This window comes from Taudactylus pleione, unplaced genomic scaffold, assembly GCF_031769625.1.
Source record: "Taudactylus pleione unplaced genomic scaffold, aTauple2 ptg000146l, whole genome shotgun sequence".
Classification (NCBI taxonomy): Eukaryota; Metazoa; Chordata; class Amphibia; order Anura; family Myobatrachidae; genus Taudactylus; species Taudactylus pleione.
The window spans coordinates 6,332,085-6,359,840 of NW_028284548.1; the positions used below are offsets into that span (position 1 = coordinate 6,332,085).

The following is a 27,756-nucleotide window of genomic DNA, read 5'->3' on the forward strand; positions in this document are numbered from 1 at the left end:
GCTTAAATAGAGTGCAAATGCACTGAGATGGTAATCCTTTTTGGGAGTAAAATTGATGTAATGATGTATAGGAGAAATACTCACTCCAGTATAGTCCTCTTTAACAGACTCCAGTCTGAGTGTTTAAATGTGGTGGCTCCAACGGCTAAAGGAAGCGATGTAACTACCAAGCTGTAAGTGGAGGGTCCTGGAAGTCAGCTCCAGATAGTCATGGTCAGCTGACCGCCGGTCTCCAGAGTGAGTCCTGGGCCACGCTGGGCCTCTATAAGCAGGTGTCTCTGTTCGGCTGTATCTGCTTGCTCCGGCAAGCCAGTGAAACAAAGTGCTCTGGTGTGGAACAAGTGGCAGATGAGTGCTCCAAATGAAATGGCACCTGTGACTTAAATGCACATTTCCCCATGGTACACGGCATTTTCAAGAAGAGACACCTGCTTATAGAGGCCCAGGACTCACTTGGGAGACCGGCGGTCAGCTGACCATGATCGTCTGGAGCTGACTTCCAGGACCCTCCACTTACGCCTTGGCAGTTACATTGCATCCTTTAGCGTTGGAACCACCACATTTAAACACTCAGACTGGAGTCTGTTAAAGAGGACTATACTGGAGTGAGTATTTCTCCTATACATCATTACATCAATTTTACTCCCAAAAAGGATTATCATCTCAGTGCATTTGCACTCTATTTAAACAGCTGTGGAACTCATAGTATATCTCTTCTGTTACCATTAACACTGGAGACTTTGGCCCTCATTCAGAGCCGGACGCTCTGAGCAGAGCGCTCGCTCTGAATGAGGGCCGTCCTCCATAAAAATGGAGCGTCCTCCTGGACGCTCGTATAGCTGTGGGTCACCACCCACAGCACATACGAGTGTGCAGGATGATGGTTGCGATGGTCTTGACCATCGCGACCATCGCCAATGCGACCAGAAGCCTGTGGTCGGGTTTTTCGACCACAAGCCCTGGAGTGATTTTGGCTCTATCAGAGCCAAAATCACTCCCACTGACATCACTAGTGATGTCAGTGGGGCCGGCTTCTGACGGTAGGCGTTCCCTTGGGAACGCCTCCGTCTGGCAGGCACGCCCCCGGCACGCCCACCAAAGGGGGCGTGCTGTCAATCAACATCGACAGCACGCCCCCTTTGATCAGACACAACGAGGGAAGGAAAGTCCTTCACTCGTCGCGCCTGGCGCATGCGCACGACGGAGCTCCCTCTGTCGTGCGCATGCGCAGTGCACACCATCGACCCACTTGCGAGCGGACAGCCGCTTGCGAGTGGGTCTGAATGAGGCCCTTTTTGGGAGTAAAATTGATGTAATGATGTATAGGAGAAATACTCACTCCAGTATAGTCCTCTTTAACAGACTCCAGTCTGAGTGTTTAAATGTGGTGGTTCCAACGCTAAAGGATGCAATGTAACTGCCAAGGCGTAAGTGGAGGGTCCTGGAAGTCAGCTCCTGACGATCATGATCAGCTGACCGCCGGTCTCCCAAGTGAGTCCTGGGCCTCTATAAGCAGGTGTCTCTTCTTGAAAATGCCGTGTACCATGGGGAAATGTGCATTTAAGTCACAGGTGCCATTTCATTTGGAGCACTCATCTGCCACTTGTTCCACACCAGAGCACTTTGTTTCACTGGCTTGCCGGAGCAAGCAGATACAGCCGAACAGAGACACCTGCTTATAGAGGCCCAGCGTGGCCCAGGACTCACTCTGGAGACCGGCGGTCAGCTGACCATGACCGTCTGGAGCTGACTTCCAGGACCCTCCACTTACAGCTTGGTAGTTACATCGCTTCCTTTAGCCGTTGGAACCACCACATTTAAACACTCAGACTGGAGTCTGTTAAAGAGGACTATACTGGAGTGAGTATTTCTCCTATACATCATTACATCAATTTTACTCCCAAAAAGGATTACCATCTCAGTGCATTTGCACTCTATTTAAGCAGCTGTGGAACTCATACTATATCTTCAGTTACCATTAACACTGGAGACTGTTTCTATTTGAGACTATCATTTACCATCTAGTTTTGCCATCAGCATTACTGAGGTTTCAATACAAGTTTTCTTGCTATTAGCTATTACCATTTATCAAGCTCTCATACAACTGCTTTTATTATTGATTGTTATGTGTTATTATTTATTTACTCCCAAGAGCAACTAGTTTTGTTTTCGTTTATATGTATTAATATTAAATTACATTTTAAACATTTTGCACTAATTTGGTGTTTTTTATGATGGTATAAGCACTTTTGCAGTATTCCCCTGTTTAGCTCTCTTTTTGTATTGGAGACAGGCAGTCTCCAATTCTGCAAATTGGCAGCTGTACCTTCTGAGTTAATTCGCCACAGGTCCCCATCAGGCGCCAAGGTTATTTTGTTGAACTTACCCTGGACCTGTTTGGGCACTACACCTAGTAGGGATATGCACAAATCAGACATAGGAGGTTTGAGAAAAGGACCAATCATGAGACCCAACCGCAGCTCTGCAGCCAATTTAAATCTGACCACCTCAGGAAATATTCAGGTGGATCGAAAATTACGAGAAGCTACTGCTGAGACTGACCCGACAACCAGAATGCAAAAACTTCACGAAAAACCCATGTTGCTTCCTACAAAAATGTTCATTGTATGAATGCCAAATGTTAAGACTACCTGATGGGGGAGAGGGGCTACCGGTGGGGGCCCGTGGGCAATGCGCCTGGGACCAGGCAGTGCACACTGAGCTGGCTGGAAAGAACAGGGGTTCCAGTTGTGGAAGGTTGCCGGGGGACTGAGGAAACTGGGAGAGGAATGCTTCAGGCACAGCCAGAAAATGGCCGCTGTGTGTTTGAAGAGTGAGGGGTGGTAGCGCTGGATGTGCAGCAGCCGTGGGCAGAAATGGAGCCCAGTGTCAGCAGCGAGAGGGAGTCTGGGCATTCAGGGATATGGGAGGGAAGTGGGAAAAAGATGGGGCCCACAGTGACAGAGGATAGAGGGTGAGAGAAATCAGACAGGACAGAGGGGGGGTGGAGTACTTGGGGAAAGACATAATGGAAAGAAGAAATGGGAAGGAAAAAGAGAAAGGGAAAGAAGGAATTGAGAGGAAGAAAGTAGAGAAGGAAAGAAGGATTATAAAAAGGATAAAAGACAAAATGGCCGACGGGAGAGCTGTGTTCACTTAGCTTGCAAATTTCTCTGGAACAATAGAGGAAGTGAACCCTGCTTCCTCTCTTTAAATATAGAAGCTAAATTCTTCTCCTAGTAATGCCTGTGATAGGCTGTAACCCCATACCAAACCTATCAATAAACCCATACAGGGTAATCTAACCGGAATCGGTATGATTCACAGCCAGACCCGTGCCCGGCGGCTGGAATCTCGACAGCGGCATCCCGACAGATGAGGAAATCTCGATTGTCAAAGGTAAGTATATACTAACCTATTTCTACACCCTAACCCTAACCCTTCCTTAGGGGTGCTAACCCTAACCTTCCATACCAGTGCCTAACCCTAATCCCCCCTCGAAGTGCCTAACGCTAACCCCCCCTTCCCCGCCGTCTAAACCTAGCCTCCCAGGGGGTGCCTAACCCTAAGTCCCCCCCGGGAACCCTAAACCAAACCCTCCCCCCCGTGGCTATCCGCGCCCGGCGTCCCTTCGATCGGGAATGCCGGGCGTCGGGCTCCCGGTCTATGTCTAATGACAGGCATCGACATATTGATGCCTGTCTTTAGACCCTTGCCGTCAGGAAGCCGGCTGTCAGGATTAGGTTCGCCGGCTTCCCGACTGCAAACCATCTAACCTACTCTACTTTCTAACCACCTTAAGATGTGTCTTCTGTAGCATCAGGCATATGCTGCTTTCAGCTACCTTAATAATAAAACAAGCCATGAGCTATGACATTTTGTTGTATTTTTAATTATGTGCCCACTAAGTAGGACAGCTTTACAGGGGCTTCCTTGTTCCTCTCAAAACATTTTGGCCTGACGGTAATAAAACAAACATCAGAGTCCCGCCCCAAGAAAGTGGCAGCTCAAGGTACGTGCCTTATGTGTCTAATGGGAAATTCACCACTATATGTTATTTTGTCTTTGAATATTTCCATCCTTTGAATGATGACCTGATAATTACTTTAATAAAATCTTCTGCTTCCTTTTACTTAAGGATAGGTCAGCAACAACTTATATATACTGGCAGCTGCTGATTGTGCCTGGTATGCCTTAATGCAAACTTAGAAAGGATCTGTAGCAGTCAGCACTCTCACATGCCTCATATTTTCACTTGACCATGACAGGCAGCCAATTGTATTATAATTGTTTTATGTTGTTACAACAATGTTGCAGCACTATTTTATCTCTAAATGTAGCAGATACTGATACTTTAATACTTTTCCTTTAACCATGATGGTTTGTTCATACTAGTTTATTTCATCTCTGTGTACCCCTGTGCATTCTGCGCAAAGTGAACACAGATCACATGTAAAAGAAACGTCAGCATACTTAGAGCTCATTAATCTAGCTGTTTTGTCAATTTTTGTCTGTATGCTTAGTGATCCGTTTACCCACATACTTTTCTGAACAGAGAAAGCAGTTATGTTGAAATGAACCTTCACTTAATGATTAGTTACATAACAAATGGGTAACAGTGAATTACAGTACTTACAAAACATAAACATTGTCTGGGCAAAAACTTTCAAGCACACATTATTAAATGTAGAATAAATGGCTGAAAAAATTCTGGTTTGCAGAAAACCTGCAGAGACCTCAACCTGGAAGAAACATACAGGGCTGTAGAGAGCAAGCCCAGGCCCTGTTGCACAGCCTAATCGAGGGAGGTGTGACCACGCCCCCTTAGAAAAAACAATGGCAGCGTCGTGAAGTGACTCTGCGAGCATACGAGGGGGGCACTGTGAGCCACTCAGCCAGGGGCAAATCCAGGGGAGAGACACGATCAGTGTGATCGTTCCTCCCCCCACCCCCGCACATGCAGAGGAGAGGAGGTTGCTGCTGCTCAGTGGGTGTGCTCAGAGTGTGCTGGGCTGCTGACAGGCAGGGCCGGTGCAAGGTTTCTAGGTGCCCTAGGCAAAGCTGATACCTCTGTCACCCACTCCCTAATACCATCATTGTATTATGGTTTTTTCAAGATGTAAATTTGCCCCACCTGCAGTGCATTATGGTTTTATCAAGGTGTAGATTTCGTCCTCTTTTTCTTTTTTTGCATTGCTCCCAACTCTGAATCAGCCCCTTAATGTCATGTATAAAATGTTATAAATGACTGTTTTCATGTGTGTACATATATAATACAGCCAGTGGTTCCCAAATGTATTTGAATCATGGCATCCTAGACTATCAGCTTTTGTTTACGGCACTCATAGGCCAAAAGCATCTTATATATAAATTCAGACAAAGGGGCATATTCAATTAGCCGCAGGGTTTCATTTAGCGGGGATTCCTAGCACACAAGTCCCTGAGACCCCGCGTGCGAGTCTCTGCAGTCGGACTTTACATCGCAGCTCATGGAGGTGTGAGGTAAAATCCGCATAAAAACCACCAAATCGGGCTCGCACGTGGGCAAAACAAAAATTGATTCTGCAGTTTACGCGGAATCAGTGTGTTTCCGCGTGCGAGTCCTGATTTTTCGATGCAGGAATAAGGCTATTTTAATGAATATCTTTTCCCCGTGGGCATTTTGGCCGGCAATTAGTCACGGGGTAAACCCCGCGGCTAATTGAATACCTACCAAAATATTAAGTCACTTCTGCTTACATGTTATACTTACCTCAAAAAAAGAAGAAATACCTGCACCAAACTTAGTCATATAATCAATAATGATTATTCTTTACATAGTATATACCAACATTACTAAAGGGTTTAGGGTGGAACAATACCAAGTTGTATATATTTTTGTTGTTGGTGGTGCTCCCCAGGGCTTGTGTTTATAGAGTGTATGGGTAGGTTTTGACAAGTGAGCGAAACAAGAAAGAAAAAAAACTCTTTTTGGGGGCACTCATATAATTTGAATTTAAAATAATCGTATTTATTAGGTATGCACACACAGATGAAAACACAGAAAAAACTTTTTGTTGTCCTCCTTAAATGGACAATAGGATAATAACTTCTTATAATAAGAAGTTATTATCCTATTGTCCATTTAAGGAGGACAGCAAAAAGTTTTTTCTGTGTGTTTTTCAGTGTGTGTTTTCTATGTGCTCATGTATAAATTTTTAATGCATACCTAATAAATACAATTATTTTAAATTCAAATTATATAACAGTGCCCCCCCAAAAAGTTTTTTTTCTTTTCTTGTTTTGCTCACTTGTCAAAACCTACCCATACATGTTATACTTAGCGTCAGATATGTGGTGGTGGACAGAGTTCTGTTTGTCCACATATTTTACGATTGGCAGCCACCAGTCCTGGTTTACCATAAATAATTTGATTTGGTCCTGGACGGCCACCCCGTGGCACCCCTGCAAGATGTGCAGTTCGGTTTTCTCGAATAACGAACACACCCGAACTTAGGGGTGTCGAATCGTATCGAGTCCCAACTTGGATCACTTTTGAGGTTCCGAGTAGAATTGAGTCCTGGCTCAGGTCATCTGTAAATTCAGAACTCGGATTTAAAAAACAAATCTCAGTTTTGGATTGCAAGTAACCATGTGCAAACATGTACAAAGTACATAATCTTAGCTGTTTTAATATATTTGAAAGAAAACCAAAAAGAAATTCGTATCTGAACCAAAACACTTGAGGGTGGTTTTGCCAAAACCAAAACCGTAACATTGGAGGGGGGTTTTCCAAAACCAAAACATGGGGGTCCACACACATCTATACCTGCAAGTACCCCATTGCACCCAAGGGTGTCACAGCACCAAGATTGGGGACCACTACAGTATATGGTCACATAGTAATACCATTGTTAGATAATGTTCATGATTGTATTAACTAAAAGTATGTAAACTTGAATCAAATTTTAAAGTCTGCTCCAAGTCAGATGAAACAATGAGGCTCAAATGTTTAAATAAAATGTAATAAATGCACATACACAATACTGTACATATACAGTAATTGTATAAAGAAAACATAAAAATATCCTTGAAAATACAACAACATTCCTGCTCGTAAATGGAAAGTATATTGCTTAATAAACTGAATATCTAAATGTAGTTAATAAAATTTAGCATAAGGATTAAAATAGCAATTGTTTTGATGTGTCTGTGTGTAACCAAGCAGAAAGTTAATATCCCTTTCACATCGCAAATGCAGGTTGCACCAGGGATTTTGTTCACGCGTCCATCCCCGGTGCGACCCGGATGAGACCCCTTTTAGATTGGCAGACCGACCCAGCTTATTACCGTGTCGATGACGTCACCGCCATCATGTGCTGAGCTGGTGCTCGGAGATCATCTCTAAACGCCAGCTCTTCCTATGCTGTGAACGGGTCCCGGGTTGCATCAACCAAGGTTACCCCTTCATACTACACCACAAACGGGTTGAACATGTGTTCAACCCTGCTCATTACCCGTTGAAATGCCAGGTCGACCCGGGTTATTTCAACTGGGCCCTTTCACACTACACAGTAATCCAGGTTGCTGCGCATTCACGCAAAATAAGCCTGGTTATTGCTGGCAGTGTGAAAGGGGTACAGTATAAGTAATTCCAGGAACACAGTAGGCACAACTATTCAGTCTAGCAGCCAGAATCATAGCAGAGATAATAATATATAATGCTGGATCTGTGAGTTACTTCCCCGACATTTTGGAGGAGTCTTTTACATTTGTGAAGAACTCCTCCGGGGGAATCTACCTCTCTTTTCCCCATGTCTCTCCCTCTCTCTCACCCTGTTTTCAGTCTCATACCCTTTTCTGTTTCTTCATGAATCCATCCAATCAGACTGCAGTGATTAAGATATGGCTTGCTAATGACTGGTGTACCATGACTGGGCTTACTATAACTGCCCATCCCATATGTCCATGTGCTCTGTAATCGCTTCACATGTTAGAACTCTGCTCTCTGAAAGGGGAATACTGTATTTACCTAACCTTCTAAAGAGGACAAGAGGAGCTGTTGCCCATAGCAACCAATAATTCTAGCTATCACTTTATAGAATATACTAGACAAATGACAGCTAGAATCAGATATTCTGATAAGGCAAAACACCTCTACTTCACGAATCTTTCTAAATCTCTCTCTAAAATCATTAAATGGTTTAAAAATAATTTTCAAGTTAGGAACAGTGAATTATGTTTTTTTTCCATGCTGAACAATTTATCTTCTACGTGGTTATGAGGTAGGGAATACACAACACGCTCCATCCTAATTCCAGTCAATAATTTTTTTTACCGCTGAACTGCAACTGTCCTGATGTGGAGGGATGTAGGTGTGAGAATAGAGGGGGGCTATTTCTCAGTGCTGGACTCTCTGTGGGGGAGTTGTATCAAACATTTGAGAGAGATACAGTGCAGAAGCTGCTTATAGCACCAATGAAGATGTGATAGTTTAAGGCAATTTGCAGTGAAATTAAAAGGTATACTATTCCAGGGTAAGGGAAAGTGTTTGTGGTCAGGGGGTGTCTGGCCAAAAGTATTAATATAACCAACAATTGTAAGCGGGCGCTTATAAGGGCATACGTTGCTGCAATTGCATTTGCATGTTTTGACTGCAACTTTATGCTAATGCTATTAAAAGCCCTTCCCCTAGTGTACAAGCGTGCGTCTGACTGTGCAAGGACTGGGACAGCCACTTTGTGCATCTGCAGCCGCAACCATCGGTAGCACCATTGGGACTTGCACCAACGCCCAATGATAGGTGCAGAATTTCTGTAAGAGTATGACCTCACATGTACATGAATAAGCATTGAGTACAAACCAAATCGGGCACATTTCCATGACAATCCCATAACACACCCATCAGATGGAATATCTTTGTGGGTCTGTTTATCATGTCCAAGTCACTGCACAGGAACACCCAATACATTCCACAGTCAGTGCAACTCAATCAGTCCTGTACCTGTATGCAGATACCGTGAGACACATGCACCATGCACTTTCTAGAGATTTAGACACGTGCAGTTGCAAAAAACTTGCTTATTTATATTTACGTGAATCAGCATTACACGTGACACAGAATTAGCCGCATAGTATAGTATAACTAGATTTTCAGTGGAATAAATCCAAAATAGTCTGCATACTTTAATCTTAAAATAATACAGATTACTTTGATTTATTCCACTGAATATTCATGTATAGTCTACTACACTATAAGCACCTTCATGTGTAGTGTGTTTGTGCTTGTTTCCAAAATTTGTTTCAGGCTTGGATCAAACATTAGAAGGAACTAATTTTATAATATTTATATTTTCTTAAACTTGCACCAGAGCACATTGATCGGGTATTTTTTATGTTTTGTACACAGATAAAATATTTATGTTATCTCCTTTATTTTTCACAAGGTAGTTGTGGTCTTTAAATATCCTAGAACAATTGCTATTATTGGAATAACAGTGCCCTCTGCAGGCCATCAGTAGAAAAATCGACACACTTGTTTTCCTCGCTTTTTTTTCCACCCAGTGATAACAAAAGAGGGCTTACCACTCTCTTTACTCTTTCTAAGTGATGCGAAAATTCAATTGTATTTTTATTTTGTAGTGGTACTGTGACAATGTGCCACCATGAACTACTATTAATTTAGTATAACTTAATTTAATGTAAAAGATAAAAATTGTAACTGAATTTTTTGTTAAAATGAAGCCATATGATATGTTTTAAAGTGTGTTGTTTTTTTTTGTTTGTTTTTTTCAGGTCAAATGGACAACGGAACAGGTGATCTTTTCAAAACTTTTATTTCATGATTAGTCAGTTCAGAAAGTTTTATATATCTATACAGCTTAATATCCATCTAATGAAAATCACAATTATATTAACTTTACAGATACATATTAAAGTAGGTACTGTAGTTATAAAGTTATAAAAAGACTGCAAAATTGTCTGTGTAGCTTTACAATTGTAAATTCATATTGTATTGATGGAAAGTAAAGTTGAAATATTTTTTTAGACAAAATAGAGCTTTGAGTTAAACAAAATTTTTCATAAAAATTTTAAGTATTTAAAATTATCGTGTTCTTTTTAATGATACTTATTCATATGATATTAAGATTAAAGAGGAATATAAATACTGTTTGCCATTTAATGAAGAGATAACTCCTCCAGTGTATTTTTTCATTTGACGAGAGTCGTTGCACCTACTGTATTGCACATTTTTTTTTAACCTTACTGGCAGCCTAATTCTATCCGCTGTTGAGGTTGTATTCACTTATTTTCACTAAAAGATTCAGTGAAGCCAGCCAATTGTCCGGGGGTGCCAATTACCTGGACTAACCTGTTTATATGTATTTTAAGAGATGATTTTAGATAATTTTATCTTTTTAGTTTCAGTTGAATAAAATACCTTTTTTTATTGAAATAATCACTTATAAGTTTAAACAGTTCTAACTAATAAGTGGCTGCAGCATCCCTGATAAACATATAAATATTTTTCCATTGGGACTGAGCTGCACGTGTTCACTTTGTAGTAATACAATTATATATCTACAATATTGATTATGTTAATATAGCATTTTGCACTCAATCTTAGATCAGAATGCTTAGATGAGTAAGCCAGAAATCTTTGGGAATTTCTATGGATAATTAGATTAAAATCTCCACTTTCTGACAACAAAATTAAGATTTTTTTTGTTTTTAGCTGGAGAAGCTATATTTTTAAAGTCTTTTAAAAAGAATATATCAATTAAACTCTAACCACCTAGAGGATTTTTTACGTGTTCAAAACCCCCATTAATTAGGATGAATTTATCTGTTTAAGATAGGTCTTAAATGCCCAAAGATCTGCAATCTACTCATAGATTTTAGTAGATTTCTAATTACTTTACTTTCAAGAGGCTCCAACATGAAAAAACTAACTTTACCTGCTGGAATCTAAAGGGAACTCCTTAGGCTGGGTACATACCTAAAGATTTTCTGTCCAACCATCCAACTAGTTGATTGGTGGAATGAAAATTTGGTAAGGTATGAAAGCAATTACAATCAGCAATTTGCTCCCAAACGCCGGAAAATGGACAAAAACTGTTGTTTGAACAAATTGTTTAGATCAAAAATTTAACAAACTTGTCTGAACGAACATTTTCATCTGTTTTCTGGCATTTAGAAGCAAATTGCTGATCATTTACTCCCATACATTATCAGACTTTCATTCCAACCAATCAACTAGTTGGACGGTTGGACAGAAAATCTTTAGGTGTGTACCCAGCTTTAGATTCATATAAGAATATACTTTGGGATAAACAACACTGGGCTAGTGGAAAACAAATCTTATTTAATTTTGAAGGAAAGATCAGCACTCAGAAATCATGTATCAGTTGACAGATTGCTCATAAACAAGCTGATGAGGAAAGTTTATGGATATATTGTATAAAGTTTACTATGTTGAAGAATCCCTGGGACTCCTACGTGACTCTGGTTTATATTTAAAAAGAAGTCAGAAGACCCTATTAAAATATTTGTGATGGAAATAAATACACTTAAGAAAACTCCTTGTTTAATGAAGCATTTCCATATTTAATGAGGTAGTATCTCTACTTTTTTCCAATTGCCCAAAATCCACAAAGATGTTACTAACCTACCCAGACAGTCATTGGTTACAGGATTAGTCTAGAAGCAGACAGAGTAGTTTTGGAATAAGTAGACATTTTTATAAAGAAATATGTTTGTAAACTAGATTCACATTTGTGAGACTCAGGTACTTTAGCTTTTTTTTTTTTTTTTTTACTAATTTACAGTGCAAGTCTTATATATGTCAATGAAAAGGCATTAGAAGATATCTCCTTTTTTAATTTAAATTATGTAAATGTATTTTATGTATTTTTCCTAAATCAGACACATCATTCTAAAGTTTATTAATTTTGTCATAGAACATAATTATTTTAGTATTTTTTTCAATATGTGGTACTTTCAAGTATGTGAACTGTTATAAGATCAATATTAGGGCTCAGCTACACTAATCATTATACATAGGCAGCTGGATAATAAATGTATATATAAATAACCAGCACATTGTATTTTACAAGAGGTACTGTATATAGATGATATCCTTGTTGTAGGGAGTAGTGTTACCATTGAATGTGGGGAATTTATTTCTATACTTCCTGAGAATCACTAAAACAGAAATTTACACCCAATACAAGGGGAAGTAAGTCAGAACTCTTAGACTTGACCTTGAATAGTAGAATAGCTGGATAGTAATAAATACAAGGAATATTCCATCTGTCATTTCAAAAACTGTAAGAGGAGTATACTAGTTTGCAATTTATAAGGTTAAGAAGAAATTTTATGCAGAGCAAAATGTTAATTCAACAAATAAAGATTTATTCAAATTGATTAATAAAATTAGGCTACCCACACCACATTGAGGAGAATACTACTGAGGATAAGACATTTAGAGAAGCTCTCAATCAACTTACTGTACAAAGAACAGAATCACACTTTTAAGGATGATAAGAAATTGGTTTGTTCCCTTGTAATTCAATATGATTCCTCTGAACACCATATAAAGAGATGTAGGAATGTATTGGAATATACTTAAATTAGATCCAATCCTTTTGAGTATTTTATTTTTCTGAAAAACCTACTGTAAATGAAAATTGGTGGTCACTAAATATTCTAGAATAATATGCATGATTCTTATTACTGGACAAACAGTGCTCCCTGCAGTCCCGCAATGAAAAATGTACATATGCACACATATGCTTGTCTGGCCTTTGTTGTCATACTACATGGGTGGGTCAACAAATAAGGTAACAAGACCTCTCATTGCGTAAATGTATTCACTTCATACATATATGTATAATCAATAGCATGGCTTTGGTGCTGATTATTTTTCCACATAGTCCTCATACTTCTCTAAGCATTTATTCCAATGGTACACCAAGGCATCTATCTTGGCATAGAAGAAATCTGTGTCAAGCGCCTGAAGTCAGGACATGACGGCTTGCTGAACTTCACCATCAGTTGCAAATCGCCTTCCATCCAGGTGCTTCATTTATGATCTATTGAGAAGGAAATTAGGGCTGTCAGGGTTGTAGGGATAATGGTGCAGTTTGCTGAGTGTGGTCTGATGTTATCGTACAGCAATACGATGCCTGTTCGCAGAAACCCAGGTCATTTTCAACAAATTGCCTTCCTCAAGTGGCTCAATGTGTCACAATAGCAGACAGCATTCACAGTACCTCCCTTTGTAAGGAAATCAACGAGAAGCACGCCCTTTGTGGTCCTAAAACACGGTCGCCATAACCTTATTTGCTGATGGAGTTGTTTTGAATTTCTTTGGAGGTGGAGATGATTCGTGTTTCCATATCATGGATGCTTGCTTAGTCTCTGGTGTCACATGATGCATCCATGTTCCATCGCCTGTAACAATATGCTGCAGGAACTGCACTCCCTCCTCATGGTACCACATCAAGTGCATGAAAGACATTCCCATCCTATTGGTTTTGTGAAATACTCTGAGTTTCTTCAGTACCCATCGTAAACACTTTTTCCTGTACCCCAGTTGCACATGAACAATGTTTTGCACAGTACCCACTGAGATGTTCAGTTCATCAGCAATATCACTAACTCAAATGTGTCTGTCCTTCTGAATTAGACCTTCAATGCAGCACAAATTATCATCTGTGGAGGACATGCTTGGCCATCCAAATTGCTGCTCATCTGGAACGTCTGTCCTTCCATAATCATAGGCAGTGCACCAAACAAAAACCTGGTTTTGTGACATAATGTTATCACTGTACACCTCGACAAGTTGGCGATGAATTTTAGCTACTGATGTGTCCTTTAGATGCAGAAATCTGATCATACTATGCACCTCAATGTTTGACCATGTTTCCGCTAGCTCTGCCAACTGATGTTCGGACAGTAGAGTGATATGAGTCACAGTCTAATGGCTGTGAGGGGAAGCAGTGGTCTACTTGCTCTGGTCTAGCAGGAAATTAGAATGAAATAGAGAACATTACACACGTGAGAGGTTTTGTTACCTTACTGTACAACCCTCATAATTTGTAGAGGAGTCTTTGTTAAGACATTCAGTATACAAAACTAGGGATCCTTTTACTGTACACCATGTGAAGACCAGAAGACATTAATGCATGCATGAGTTTGTATAATCTATTTTCTGGTAGTGACGTATGTGCTAACATCTCTGACTTATTGTATTGAGGATGTGTTTTACATCACAGGTCTGAATGGAACTTCCAACTCACAAATACATGCACCAAATTCTACTGAAATCAAACCCACGGTCACCAGCTCTGTTGCTCTTACCTCAGTCATTGCAACCAACACCAGCACTAATTACTCTCCTACAGGTCTGACATGACAGTACAAGAATTTGAATTCTTCCTACATTTTTTTTATTAAGGTTTTGTTACATAGAATTTATGCATTTATGTATTAAAATGTATTACTCATCCTTAAATACAGATATGTCCAGTTGCATCTTTGCCACTTGTGTGAAATATCGCACCGCGCATGACACAAGTCACGCGCCTGTGAACAGGTATTTGTGCTGCGTTCGCACACATGACCCCATAGGATTGCATGGTGCAAACTCAGCGCGTGGCATGAGCGGCAAGGATGTAAGAAGACATATCTGTATATCAATGTACCAAAAGAAAAAAATCCTAGTGTAGTCAAACTTTATATCTCAACAAAACATGTGTTTTTTTAATGGATATAGCTAAGAGAGATTTTATTTGTAGTGACCAGTTATGCTTATTTCATCCTATATCAGACTGGTTAAAGCTAAAAGTAGCTTTTTGTCATTTTGTCATTGGTTAGGTTGAATTTTTGGTATTTGCTTTACATTATTAAAATGTAGCAGTCACCTGTACATTAGAGGCTCTAGCCTGCTCACATATTCAACCTATGAAATCACTAGTCATTAGTGAAATCACTGAGAGAGGACGTACAAAGTGTCTCATGTCTCAGTGATGTCTATAGAGAAATGATCGTCTGAATCTGGTTCAGCAAACAAAATTCTACAGTGTGCTAGGGACTCAGTAAAATACATTTGGGCTGATTCAGAGTTGCATATGAGTCTGCTGTTTTTGCACTGCACATGCTCCATGGACAAACATATACAATTTTGTGCAGCCACAGATAAGTCCTATGTATATCAGGACATCTCCACTGACTACTAAGAGAGCAGAACTAGGTGGCAACTGGGTGTTTGCACGTAGGCTAAATGGTTTGAGTGTGTATTGTAGGCACATAGGCTGAATTAATGGGTTTTTAGGAGTGAACATACTCAGATATCTGTCTGTTTTCAGACGTTTATATATAGGTAGTGGATATATATAGGTAGTGCAGCCGTATTTTAATAATAATAATGTTATTTATATAGCACTTTTCTCCTAATAGGACTCAAAGCTTAACAGCAAGGAAAAACATTATTGTAGGGACATTAGTGAAATGCTTGAATAAACAGGTGTCTTGAGTCTGTTTTTGAAGGATTCTAGAATGGAGGCCTGTTGAACTGTGCGGAGAAGCGAGTTCCATAGAGTCGGAGCCGCAAAGCTAAAAGCTCGACCCCCAGATGAATTCAGGGAGATTGTAGGTACTGCTAATAGTCCTTCAACTATAGATCGCAGTAATCGAGCAGGGCAGTAAGGAATCAGAAGCTGCTCAGGTACCTTGGATCCAGGTTATGTAGTGCTCTTTGAATGTCAGTAAGGAAATCTTGAAACAGATTTTCCATCTTACAGGCAGCCAGCGAAAAGAAAAGAGAATGGGTGTTATGTGGCTGGAACGAGGCTGGTTGGCTAGTTGTTTGGCAGCTGCATTTTGTATCAGCTGCAAGCGGTGCAATTCTTATGCTGGGAGACCCATGTAGAGAGCATTGCAGTAGTTTAAGCGTAATGATACAAATGCTTGTATGACTTTAGGCAGATCTTTTGAGGAAATTAAGTGCTTCATTCTAACTATGTTCCTCAGATGAAAGAAAAAGGATTTGATTGTGGCTGATAACTGATCTCTAAGTGTGAAGCCACTATCTAGGACAACACCAAGATTCCACACATGTTTCAGGTTCTGAGCCCCCAAGTGTTAGTCCAGTTGGTTGGCTATGCTGCAGTCTTGTCCTTTGATGGTGAACTTTTATCATAAGGACCTCTGTTTTATCAGGGTTCAGTCGAAGCCAACTGCCACTCATCCACTCCTGGAGCTCAGCTCGACAGCCATTTAATGTTGTTATTGGGATCTCAGTACCCAGAGGAAAAGACAGGTATAGTTGTGTATCATTAGTATAGCAATGGTAGGCTAGGCCTACCATTGTAGCCTAATGTGTATCATTAGTATAGCAATGATTATTTCACCCATTGGTAGCATGTATATTGCAAAACGCATGGGAGATAGTATAGAACCCTATGGAACACTGCATTGTAGTGGCATTGGTGATGATGAGTATATTCCAGATAAAACTCTCTGTGACCTACCAGTGAGAAATTATTTGAACTATTTAAGGACTGTGCCATCCAGTCCACAGAAATTTTTCAGGCACTCAATCATAATCCTATGGTATCAAATGCTGCAGAGATGTCCAGAAGGATTAAGATTGAAGAGTCACCTCTGTCTCTTGCCATCAGAAGATCAGTAAGCACACATACCAGAACTGTTTCCATGCCATTTTTGTCTCCTGAATCCTCACTGTAATGGATCATAAATATCATGGGATGACAGGTGGAGTAGCGACCACTTTCTCAATAACTTTTCCTAGAAAAGGATGGTTACTGATCTGTAGTTGGTCATGCAGTCAGGATCTAAATTAAGTTTTTTAAGGAGAGGCTAATAATTGCTCCTTTTAGTGGTGCAGGAAAAATGCCTGTCTGCAAAAAGCATTTAACTATTTTTGCATATACAGGGCCAATTATCTTCATACACCCTATTAAAAGCTTGGTTGGGGCAGGGTCCAGATCACAGGTGGTGGGATGCAACATTCGGATAATTACATCCATTGGGTCAAAGCTGGTTCATGAAGGCAGGTGGCTTACATTGGCAGGCTTGGAAACTTGGCACTCCCTTTGATGGCACTATGGAATTCCAGCCTGGATGGAGAATACTGTATCGTCAAAGAAGTTTGCGTACTCTTTGCATCTTGACAAGAAGATGGTTTCATCAGTCTGTAGGCATGCTGGTTTACAAAGCATCTCCACTGTACGGAAAACCTGAGCTGGCCTATTGTTTGCTGCCCTGATCTCATTTGACAAATGTGAGGATACTGGATTTATGTGTGTGTTATTTCTGCCTATCACCCATCACTGCCTTGAGAAAGGCAGTGGTTATAGCTCTCACATGGTAACCAGGATCCTCAGATCATGCAGGAGTGACACAATAGCAAAGATACAATGATACCTTGTATTTTACATAACACACATTATACATGGAGTTGAGAAAGTCCCTGAACAGTGACTGTATGCTAAGTGTGTGACATTCCAAAATTCAAATAGGGGAGCCACACCAACTGCCGACTGACAATGTTTGGCAGTGTTTGGGGTGGCAGTTGGTGTGGCTCCCCTATTTGAATTTTGGAATGCACTGCAGCCCCACCTCTGGAGCCACCACTGTCTGTCACACACTTAGCACACAGTCACTGCGGAGGGACTTTCCAAACTAAATGTAGTTAAGTAAAATCAGCAACTGCAAACTATATACAATATATACAGAATTGTCAGATGTATTAGCCACACTCTGAGAACCCTACCATGTCCCTAAACAGTTAGCCCTTCAGTATTAGAAATAGAAGCAGCTATGCAGTCACACTTACCTTCCAGGGGAAAGCTACGCTTTGAGGGAGCCCACTGTGTGATGTCACGCTTCTTAGGAAAATGGCGTCTCCATCTGTGACTTGCTGATCCCGGTCCATGACCTGATTGTCCTCACAGGCACACTCACAGTGCACCGCGGACATCTCCTGAAGTTGTGCTGTATATCTTTCGCTGAACCTTCTCTGTAGAGCAAGACCTGCAGATGACAGGCTAGCAGGCTCGCCCAACTCCTGGCTCAGCTCAGCATAGGTCCTTTCTGCAGGCCAGGAACTGAACTTAGATGAATACAACTCTCAATATAGAAGATGATTCATGTATATTTCAGAGCATGCAGCACATCTGACTTACGTGCACCTCTAAATCAGCCCCAATATGTGTAGTGAGGAATACCACAAGAGTCTTATACTGTATTAAACAGGGTGTCCTGAGTGAAGAGACAGCATAGTGAAAGAGGAGTGCAATATCTATTTTGGCTATGGTTTCATGCATTTGCTTTTATACCTATATACATAGCTTTATGCACAATCTTGCAGTGCATAAAGTTTTCTTTTGTGATAGTGCTAAACATTTCTCTACCTGATTAATTTGGAGAACCACTAAAAGTATAGCATGAATAATGTTGTGTAGTCAATTTTCTGGTGGTAATGTACAGTATGTGGTAAAGTCACTGGCTTATATAAGCAATGCATTGATGATGTATTTTCCATCACAGATCTGAGAACGCTTTCTAGTGGAACTTCCTACTCACAAACACATGCACCAAATTCTACAATAGGTTCCAGCGCAGAAATCAAACCCACGGTCACCAGCTCTGCTGTTCTTACCTCAGTCACTGCAACCAACACCACCGCTAATGACTCTCCTACAGGTCTGACATGACAGCTAACACAAGACCTATACATTTTTTATTACTAAAGAACCTTTAAATTCGTCATAACTTTGTATGTTGTGATTACGGTTTCATTATATCCAGAATTGTTTTACTGTAATAATAATAAGAAACACTCAATCATTTATTCTTTAAAAATAACTAACCCGTGAATATATTATTGTACCTACAGATTATTGTAAGCAAAACTTGCAGTACATTATGCTACTAAGCACAAATAAACTTCTAGTGTAGTGAAATGTAACATTTTATTTTTCAGCAACCTGGTTTGTATCTAGAGGTATTCTATTTCTAAGTATATCTGTAGAATTAAAATTTGCTGTAACCCTGAGTATCTAAATACAGTTATTACAATCTATGAAGGACTGATTCATGTGCTATAATTATTATTATTATTATTAGGGCTCGCTCTCCACCTTGTGCTATCCATGCCCATACTTACCAACTTTACAAAAATCCTCTCTGGGAGCAGCCAGGAGAGGAGAAGCTGCTGACAGCTTGGGGGGGGGGCGGGGCTGTCCGCTTAATGGGAAACGGCCGAGATTCACAGGTCCGCGAGGATGGGGTGGGGCAAAATGACGCAATTTGCATCATTTTAGCCCCGCTCCCTCCCTATGGACCCACAAATTCCCCATAAAATCTCCCCATCCTGCTCACTAGACTAAGAAGTGGGCAGGTTGCGGGAAATCTGCCTACTCATCCGGGGGTTCGTGGGGTTACTCAAAAAATCGGGACTCTCCTGCAATTTTCAGGAGAGTAGGCATGTATGTCTGTGTCACAGGTGTTCCATGTCTTTTGTCTCCATGTTCCCAGTCACTGATACACTGATACTGATACTGTGTGTAGGCCTGTATGCTGTGTATAGCCTCACTCTGTGCTTAATCAAATTCCCTCCTAGCAACTCACCTCACGCTTTCTACACTCAGTTACCCTACCCACACCCCACCCCTGCTCCAGTCACTGATACTGTGTGTAGGCCTGTATGCTGTGAATAGCCTCACTGCTCAATCAATTTCCCTCCTAGCAACTCACCTAACGCTTGCTACACTAAGTTACCCTACCCACACCCCAGCCCTGCTCCAGTCACTCACTGGACCCTGTCTGAATTTTGCTATCTGTCTTTTGATTTTTTGCCATGTCATTTTTTATCTGTGGTTCAACTGTTGTACGTATGATATGCAATTTTACATCGTTATGTTTATGCCATGTACAACATGGCAGACACCTTGGGGTGTATTGTAAATGAAAGGCAATAATAGTAATAGTTTTCAATGTTTGCTACACATTATTAAACTGTAGACAGTCAATGTAGGAATTTTCTGGGATGCATGTTTATTGATAAAATCCAGTCCACTGGGAATTAGTGAAATCACTAAGAATGTTCATAGCAAAATGTTAGGCTGCATCCTCCTGTTTCAGCAAACAAAATGGCTGCCTCAACAGTGCGTGTGTGAGTGTGTGTGTGTAATTATTGGCACATTTTACAACAACAATTGTCTTGCTCCTGATAATACGTATGCTATTGGATTCTTCAAGGGATAAATCTGAGGCTAATAATAACAGGGGCAGTAACTAAACGAACAGGTGGTATAGAACAATAGGAGGACAAAAGTCATTGCGGCTGTGATGTCATGTATGTGTTTAATTTTTAGCACATAGGTCAATGCACAGATTTGCACAGCATGGCGTTACCTTTTATGATGGAGATAATTCTTTCTCTTCTGATGACAAGGGAATTGGGGCTGATCAGGAAGTCGTACCATATATTTACTATATAGTGGTATAGTTGTATTATTGTACTTGATCAAGGACATAACCAATAAAAGGAACTTAAATTTGTGGAGAAGAGATATAAAGAAAAAATAAAGAAGTGGATATACTATAGACTTGAAGACATGTCTTATTTTGGGGATAATCATAGAGCTATCTGTCCTAATGGACTATCTCTTATCACCAGCTCTGTGGTGGCATTATGCACTACTGTCAGTGGGAAGCTTAATTCACAGTATATAATATAAAGAAACACATAGGTTAAAGTTAAAGGGGAAGAAAGGTTCATATGTTATAGCAGGCAGTGCTCTGGCATGATTTTAAGTGTTACTAAATTGCAGCTCCGCAATGCACGTGCACACATTAGACGACCGGCAATTTTGCAGATGGTTGGGGCGATTTATCTTCACCTCGGACCATGAAAGATTGCTGGTACACATTACCCGATGTAATGAACGATGGAACAATTCCTCGTTCTGTCCTTCATTACACTGTACAGCCCCGCATATGATATTGTGTGATTGGCCAATCACACAATATTGCATGCGACTTGTGGGAGCGTGCAATCGCAGGTGTACATTAGACGATGTACCTGATATATATCGTTCTGATACATCTCAAAATGATATATCAAAGATGAGATGGTGAAATGGTTTGTGTTGAATATATGAAAATTGCAGACAGCTAAAATATGTACTGCTTTAATATTATTCATAAGTAATGTGAATGACACGTGATATCTCCTGATACATGTCCTGCCCATATATGTGATGTTTTTCGTGGTGATATAAAGACTTATAGTGATGGTATCATGCTTCATATTCTATAACAGGTGTCTCATCCTCCTCTGTCACGCAAGCACCCAATCTTACTCCCACCACGGATCCATCTACATTCAATAGCACCAAAGGTTTGATTTATTCTCTGTGTTATTACTAAGTTCTAACAAAGGACAATGAAAAATAACATTTTATATCCGCCCCCTAAATATAAACAAGTTGTAAGGCAAAGAAGGTTAAGGAAACATTCCCAATGCATTCCATGGTCCCATGAGACAGGATTCTGGTTATATAATGTAATGTCACATTATAGAGCAATTTAATTCCTAGTAACTCATACTATTAACAAAATATTAGGGAGCCATTTTGTTTGCCAGTTGGGCAGCCTTCAAATCATTATTCAAATTATTAAAATGGATTATTATTTTCATTCATGTTTTATAATAGTTCAGTTGCTTCTAACTGCATTACTGATTATTATGTTACAGGTGAAAGCAATATTTAGCTCCCTAGATCCAAGATAGGCCACCTAAGGCACTTTCAGAGCTGGCTGTGCTGCCTTCAAAAGGCTGCACTTTATTCTTATACAAAAAGTAAGAGATAACATTTCAGCAGGCATTTTGGTGTAAGCAACCTTGCAATCAATAACAAACACATCTGACAATTCAAAGTATCTTCTGGGTGGGGGTTTCAAATGCTTGATTTTAGAGTGGCCAGCCCATGGAGAGATCATAATTATAATTAGCATGTAACAAGTTATTGGGGGAGATATATCAAGCCCTAGAGAGAGATAAAGTGGAGAGAGATAAAGTACCAACCAATCAGCTCCTGTAATTTTTCAAACACAGCCTGTTAAATGACATTTAGAAGCTGATTAGTTGGTATTTTATTTCTCTTCCACTTTCTCACTCTCCAAGGCTTGATACATATTTCCCAAAGTCTGCCTCATACGCAGTGTATGTACAGACATATACAGAGCCAATGATTATTATGGTAAGCCTCTGACCTGCTGTTTTCTGGTCTGATTAAGTGCTGACATCCATATACACAGCAGACTCGGAAGACGACTCTGCTGTCACTTGGCCTGAGCAGCAGCTATGTGCTGCCACGTATACTGAATGTTGTGGCAGCTGATTGGCCTAGGGAAGGGGAGATTCCGGATAACTGGAAACCCTATATGTGATTGCCTATGAGATTTTTCATCAACTCTTGAAAATTAGGAATAAGGCGGAGACAGGCACAACAAAATGCTACTGTACAGTTAGGATGCCATCTGCTAACTCTTTGTCCTTGTTTTGTAATGTGTTCTTGCGACACTAGATCACGAAGGCAATGATGCTTCACGTTAACATGTTTGGTTCTAATGTTTATTTTTTAATTTTTGCAAGCCTTATAATTCTTAGATTGTCCTCAAAAATTGTTGGATGAGCTACTGACTCTCCAAAATCCTGTAGTAGCTGATGTAAACAACCAACTTCTTGACTGTCATAGGCCGCTGAAATGTATTCGGCTTCTGTTGAAGATAAAGAAACTGACATTTGCTTTTACTGGACCATGAGATTGGGACAGTTTCCAAGTTTGAACAAGTAGCCACTTGTTGACCTGTCTGTACTGTTCATTATTAAGTATGAGATCATCTTCTTCTAATTTTAGATATGATGTGTCCACTGGTGTTATCACACCAGGTGTGGAATAATACCTGAGAGGGTCCGTGTGCTATGGGCAACTTCTCTCTGCTTTTCACTGCTTGATACATAAACCCCTTAGCAGGACCATAACTAGGGTAGTGCGACCAGTGCCATGGCACAGGGCACCGCAGGGCAGGGGGCGCTGTTTGGGCCTGTCAATTGTCCTGTTTCTTATCCCTCTCACTTTTAGCTTCCTCTTCTTTTATCCCCAGCATCTCCTGGCTGCCCCTATCTCTTCCCTGCCCCTTCCCCATGAGGCCATGGCCCTTTTTCAGATGCACTCTTTTATGTCCCTATTTAAAAAATGGGGGGGGGGGGGCGCCAATGCTCTCTCTGGCACAGGGCACCAAAAAGTCTAACTATGGCTCTGCCCCTTAGTCTGGTACAATTTTCTCGTTAAATACAGCTAGCTCTCTAACGGGCCTATTCATCATGACATAATTATCACTGGTGATAATTGTGTTTTAAACTCGCTTAAAAAATATTTTGGAGGCATTCATCATGCCTCACTAACAAAGTATCACTTTCAAATGATGAATGGGTCTGACACTTAAATTATGCAAAAGCTAAATTAAGCGATGATGAATAGACCCCTAATACACTTTCTGCAGCTCATACCACATTTCCCTTGCAGTGCCACATTTACATATATGCTAAATCTGATCATCATCTACACTGAGAGATACTGTACTCTTAGCTTTCTGGTCTTTCTCAGTCCATTCTTCTGTGATTGGTCATGTTTAGCCTTTTGTAATAAATTTCCACATACTGTACACGTAGCTTCTATTGTAAGCAGCATCTTTTGAATTTCCATATCTCATAGTTCTTGTTAGTCAGACTCATCGCTGTGAATTTGGGGCCTGATTCAGACTTGGGAATAGAGTAAGGTAGAGTACGTAACTGTGTTCCTGGACAAACCATGTTGCACTGAAAGGAGTGCAAAATATACTTTACATTATTTTTATGTGGGGTAAATACCGGCTGGTTTGCATGTAGCCCACAAATGTTGGACAGCTTTATTCTTACTTTAGATTTCAGTTTGGACACACCCCTCCCAAATATAAATCTCTCTGCACATATTACATCTGTCCCACCTGCAGTGCAGCATGGTTTTACCAAGATATACAGTTACTTTCTCTATCTTACTATTCCCAAATCTGAATCAGGTCCTTGGTTGAATAGTAGCAGCAGCCATTTCCTCTGGGCTCTGTCTTTTCTTTCACTTCTGACTTTTATAACTTTTCTTTCTGCAGTCCTGGGCCAATAACCTACTAGCAGACACACTATATAGGAGCCACAGAAAGTATAAGCAAACAGGAACACTTTATGTATAAAAGGGATCAAACACATGCTGCAAACTTAAGATGGAGGAGAGGAAAGAAGGAACACCTTCTTCTATGGTAGTGTCTAGATGCCCTTCACGGAGAGGACCCTGACGTCATCAGCTACTGTCCAATGTCATTCCCTACCATCCACATGGACATAGAGGGGGAATATAGGGCCTCATTTATCAACAAGTTTTATCATTCACAGAGAGCGATAAAACTCATTGTGTATGATAAATGGTGCTTCAGCCAATCAGATCCCAACTGTCATTTTTCAGAAAGATGACAGATTGGAGCTGATTGGCTGGAGCACCATTATCATACGCATCGATTTTATCACTCTTTGTGAATGATAAAACTCGTTGATAAATGGGGCCCATAATCTTGTGGCGAGTGAAGCGAGCCCACAAGGGGACAAGTTTCTTCTTGAGGTGGACTTTATGTGCATGGAATCGCACTTTTGCCCTCACTCCACATCACTTCCAGGTCCTTAGCATGAAGGGGAAATAAGCTCGACCCTTCTTCTATTGCAGAGTTTGGATGAACACATCCCTAGCTACCTTCTTAATTATCTAACTTTATCAGCAGTTGAACACTGATCACACCTCATGTATAATAATCACAGTTGAAAACAGTGGTTACAATTTCAAAATTACATATGTCTAATAGAATTCCTCACCTCTCTTTAATGATGCTCTTTCCTGTCACTGGAAAAGAGAGACCATGTGATATACTTGATAAAGCTAATTTGTTGCCAGGGGCAACTTCTCCACTTGTTCTGTTGTCCACTATTTAGAAGGTTTGATACATTTCCCCTTAAGTGCAGTATTTTTCTCTGATTTATGACCCACAAAGCTTCATTAATGCCTCCAGTTCTTATTAAATAAGAGCTGGGGACCATGAGTGAAGTGCAGCAGGGCATAAACCAGAGAATAAGAGCAGGGCATTTTGCTTATAAATGGGTTTGTAGCATAAGGAGGAAGGAGTTGTGGGCTGCAGATATAGGTGGCCATAAGACTACCTGTTACCAATAACTGCTCTGGATTTTGTTAACCTACAACAATATCCTATATTACAGTTAAAGGGCCTGATGTGGAGTTGGCCGCAAGTTGCGTGTACTGTAATTTGCACTAAAAAAAGTGACTCTGAGTCTCAAGGATCTTAAGATTCATGCGAATCAGTATACATATATGTGTAAATAAATGAGTAAATGTTAGTGAAGACTGGTGTCAAATTTAATAATAATAATGATAAATAATAATAATAATAATAATAATAATAATAATAATAATAATATTAATAATAAAATGTTTTTTTTTTAAATAAATAAAAACTTAAACTGTAAATAAAAATGTTTTGTCCCCTCCAACCCACCACCACCTTCCAAAATAAAGTGCTGCCTTAACCAGTGCTGCTGGCCAAGTTTGATAAATTAGGTAGGCAAACAGCATTGGGGCCCCTTGTAAAAACCATTATAAGACCTAAACTATGAACACCTGGACTGGTGACACTTACAGGGAAACCTGCACCATGGTGTCAACCTGTCATAATGCCAAACCCCCCTGATCTGTTTAGCACAGGGCCAAACAGGGGCACCCTAAGAAGAAAAAAGCCCTAGGAATTTTTGCAAACAATCCTCGGTCAGTGGGTGTTGGGTAATAGAGTTTAAAAGGTTAGATAAATATATTTTTGCTAGTGCCCTCTAAGTCTCAGCAAGGGTATACAGTTGTTATGTCAACATTCAGAATGTCGACATTGACAAAATGTCGACATTGTCAATATTGACAGGCAGAATGTCGATAGTCCATTTTACTGTTAGGGTTAGACTACAATTAGGGTTAGGCTGCAGTTAGAGCTAGGGTTAGGGTAAGACTGCATTTAGGCTTAGGCTGCAGTTCGTGTTTTGTGGTTAGGGTTAAGGTGCCTACACACTAAACAATATTATCCATGATTTGGCCGATTCCAATGCATTGGAAAGACAGGTCATGCATAATATGTGCAAATCATGAGTGTCCACGATTTCAATGCCGATGCACGTATCCGCGGGTTGTTCGTTGTATTTTCAGATCTTACCTACTGCAGGTAAAGTCTGGCAATCTTGTGCATGATCCGCGGCATATCGCTCACTGTTTATGCCTGAACGATATCTCGTTCCGATCCATATGATGCAGGCGTCACTTTGACACAGATGCATGCACGGATCAGTGAGTTCCATGCATGCATCTGTGTAAATAATATTATTAAAAAGTGTAAAAATAAAAAAAAAACTTGAAAATACAGGGGACAAAAGATGTAGAGGCACAACCAGCACTGGGCTCAGCTGAGCTGGTCCTGGTTTTGGGAATACAGTGGACAAAAAGATTGAGGGTCCCCTGTATTTTCCATAACCAGCACTGGACTCATTCTAGCGGGGGAGGAATACCACAGCCAGAGCAACCCTTTCACGAGTCCCCCGCCCAAAGCATTACCCCCTGGCTGCTAATCAACCAAGTCCAGGGATCCCTGGGGAGGTGGGGACCACCCAAAAAAGAGGGGTCCCCACCTTAGGCACCCCCAGGTTTAGGCTGATAGTGTGGTGCAAATGAAAGAAGTAAAAATATTGTCTTTTGCAGGTAAACTACAGATCCCAGCAAGCCTTCCCCGCAAGCTGGTACTTGGAGAACCACAAGTATCAGCATGCAGGGAATTTCGGGCCCACTGGTACCTGTAGTTCACCTGCAAAATAAATATTAAAATAAACATAAGATACACACAGCGTGATAGTGCAATTTTATTAAAACATACATGCACACTCACATGCACACTCACACTCACTATCACACATACTCACCTAGTTTCCCTGAAGCCAATCACATTCACTTGTCCAAGAAATCCACAGATACCTGTAAAAAAAAAACAACATGCCTATTCTTTTCGTGGATCACGTCCTCTTCTAGCCATGTAGGCTGGATACATTGTTTTTTTTTTCTTTAATTACACTTTTTATTAATTTTTTTATACAGATCCATGCAAGCAGCTGTGTCTCTGACAGCCCATTATATATTGGGCACGATCTAAAGATAAGTAAATTGTTTGATCGTGCACGATAGATCGTATGTCAGATTGTACAGTTAATGCACCATATCGAGTGCTGGGGAGCTGCCTGGAAGAGTTCAAGGAAACTCACTGATGACATTGCATCGTTTGCAGGTCGCCTAGTGTGTAGGCACCTCTAGGCTGTGGTTAGGGTTAGAATCACCTTGAAACACTATGTTGACATGCCAACTGTCGACATTCACGCTGGTGCTGTCAACACTGGGGGACGAAGACCTTTTTAAATAATTTATTTTACTTTTTTGTAACAAATGGCTGCGGAAAAATTTTGAATATTTTCACTGATCTTTAACTCCACCTATGCTCTGCTGACTCCATATGCTCACTCCAGGACAGCTTTTCTCTATGTTACTGCTTCAGAGAAAATTA

The 27,756-nt window shown here is 40.5% G+C and overlaps 1 protein-coding gene across 1 annotated transcript in view; it reads left to right on the forward strand.

The window, feature by feature from the left end:
• The window catches only part of PTPRC (protein tyrosine phosphatase receptor type C), a 244,437-nt gene that overhangs the window by 92,745 nt on the left and 123,936 nt on the right, over positions 1–27,756 (forward strand). Inside the window, exons 3-7 of the mRNA XM_088474077.1 lie at positions 9,775–9,795; positions 14,259–14,387; positions 16,187–16,193; positions 18,563–18,711; positions 21,335–21,412. Coding sequence (XP_088330203.1) covers positions 9,775–9,795; positions 14,259–14,387; positions 16,187–16,193; positions 18,563–18,711; positions 21,335–21,412 — 384 coding nt within the window. The remainder of the gene's footprint in view (positions 1–9,774; positions 9,796–14,258; positions 14,388–16,186; positions 16,194–18,562; positions 18,712–21,334; positions 21,413–27,756) is intronic.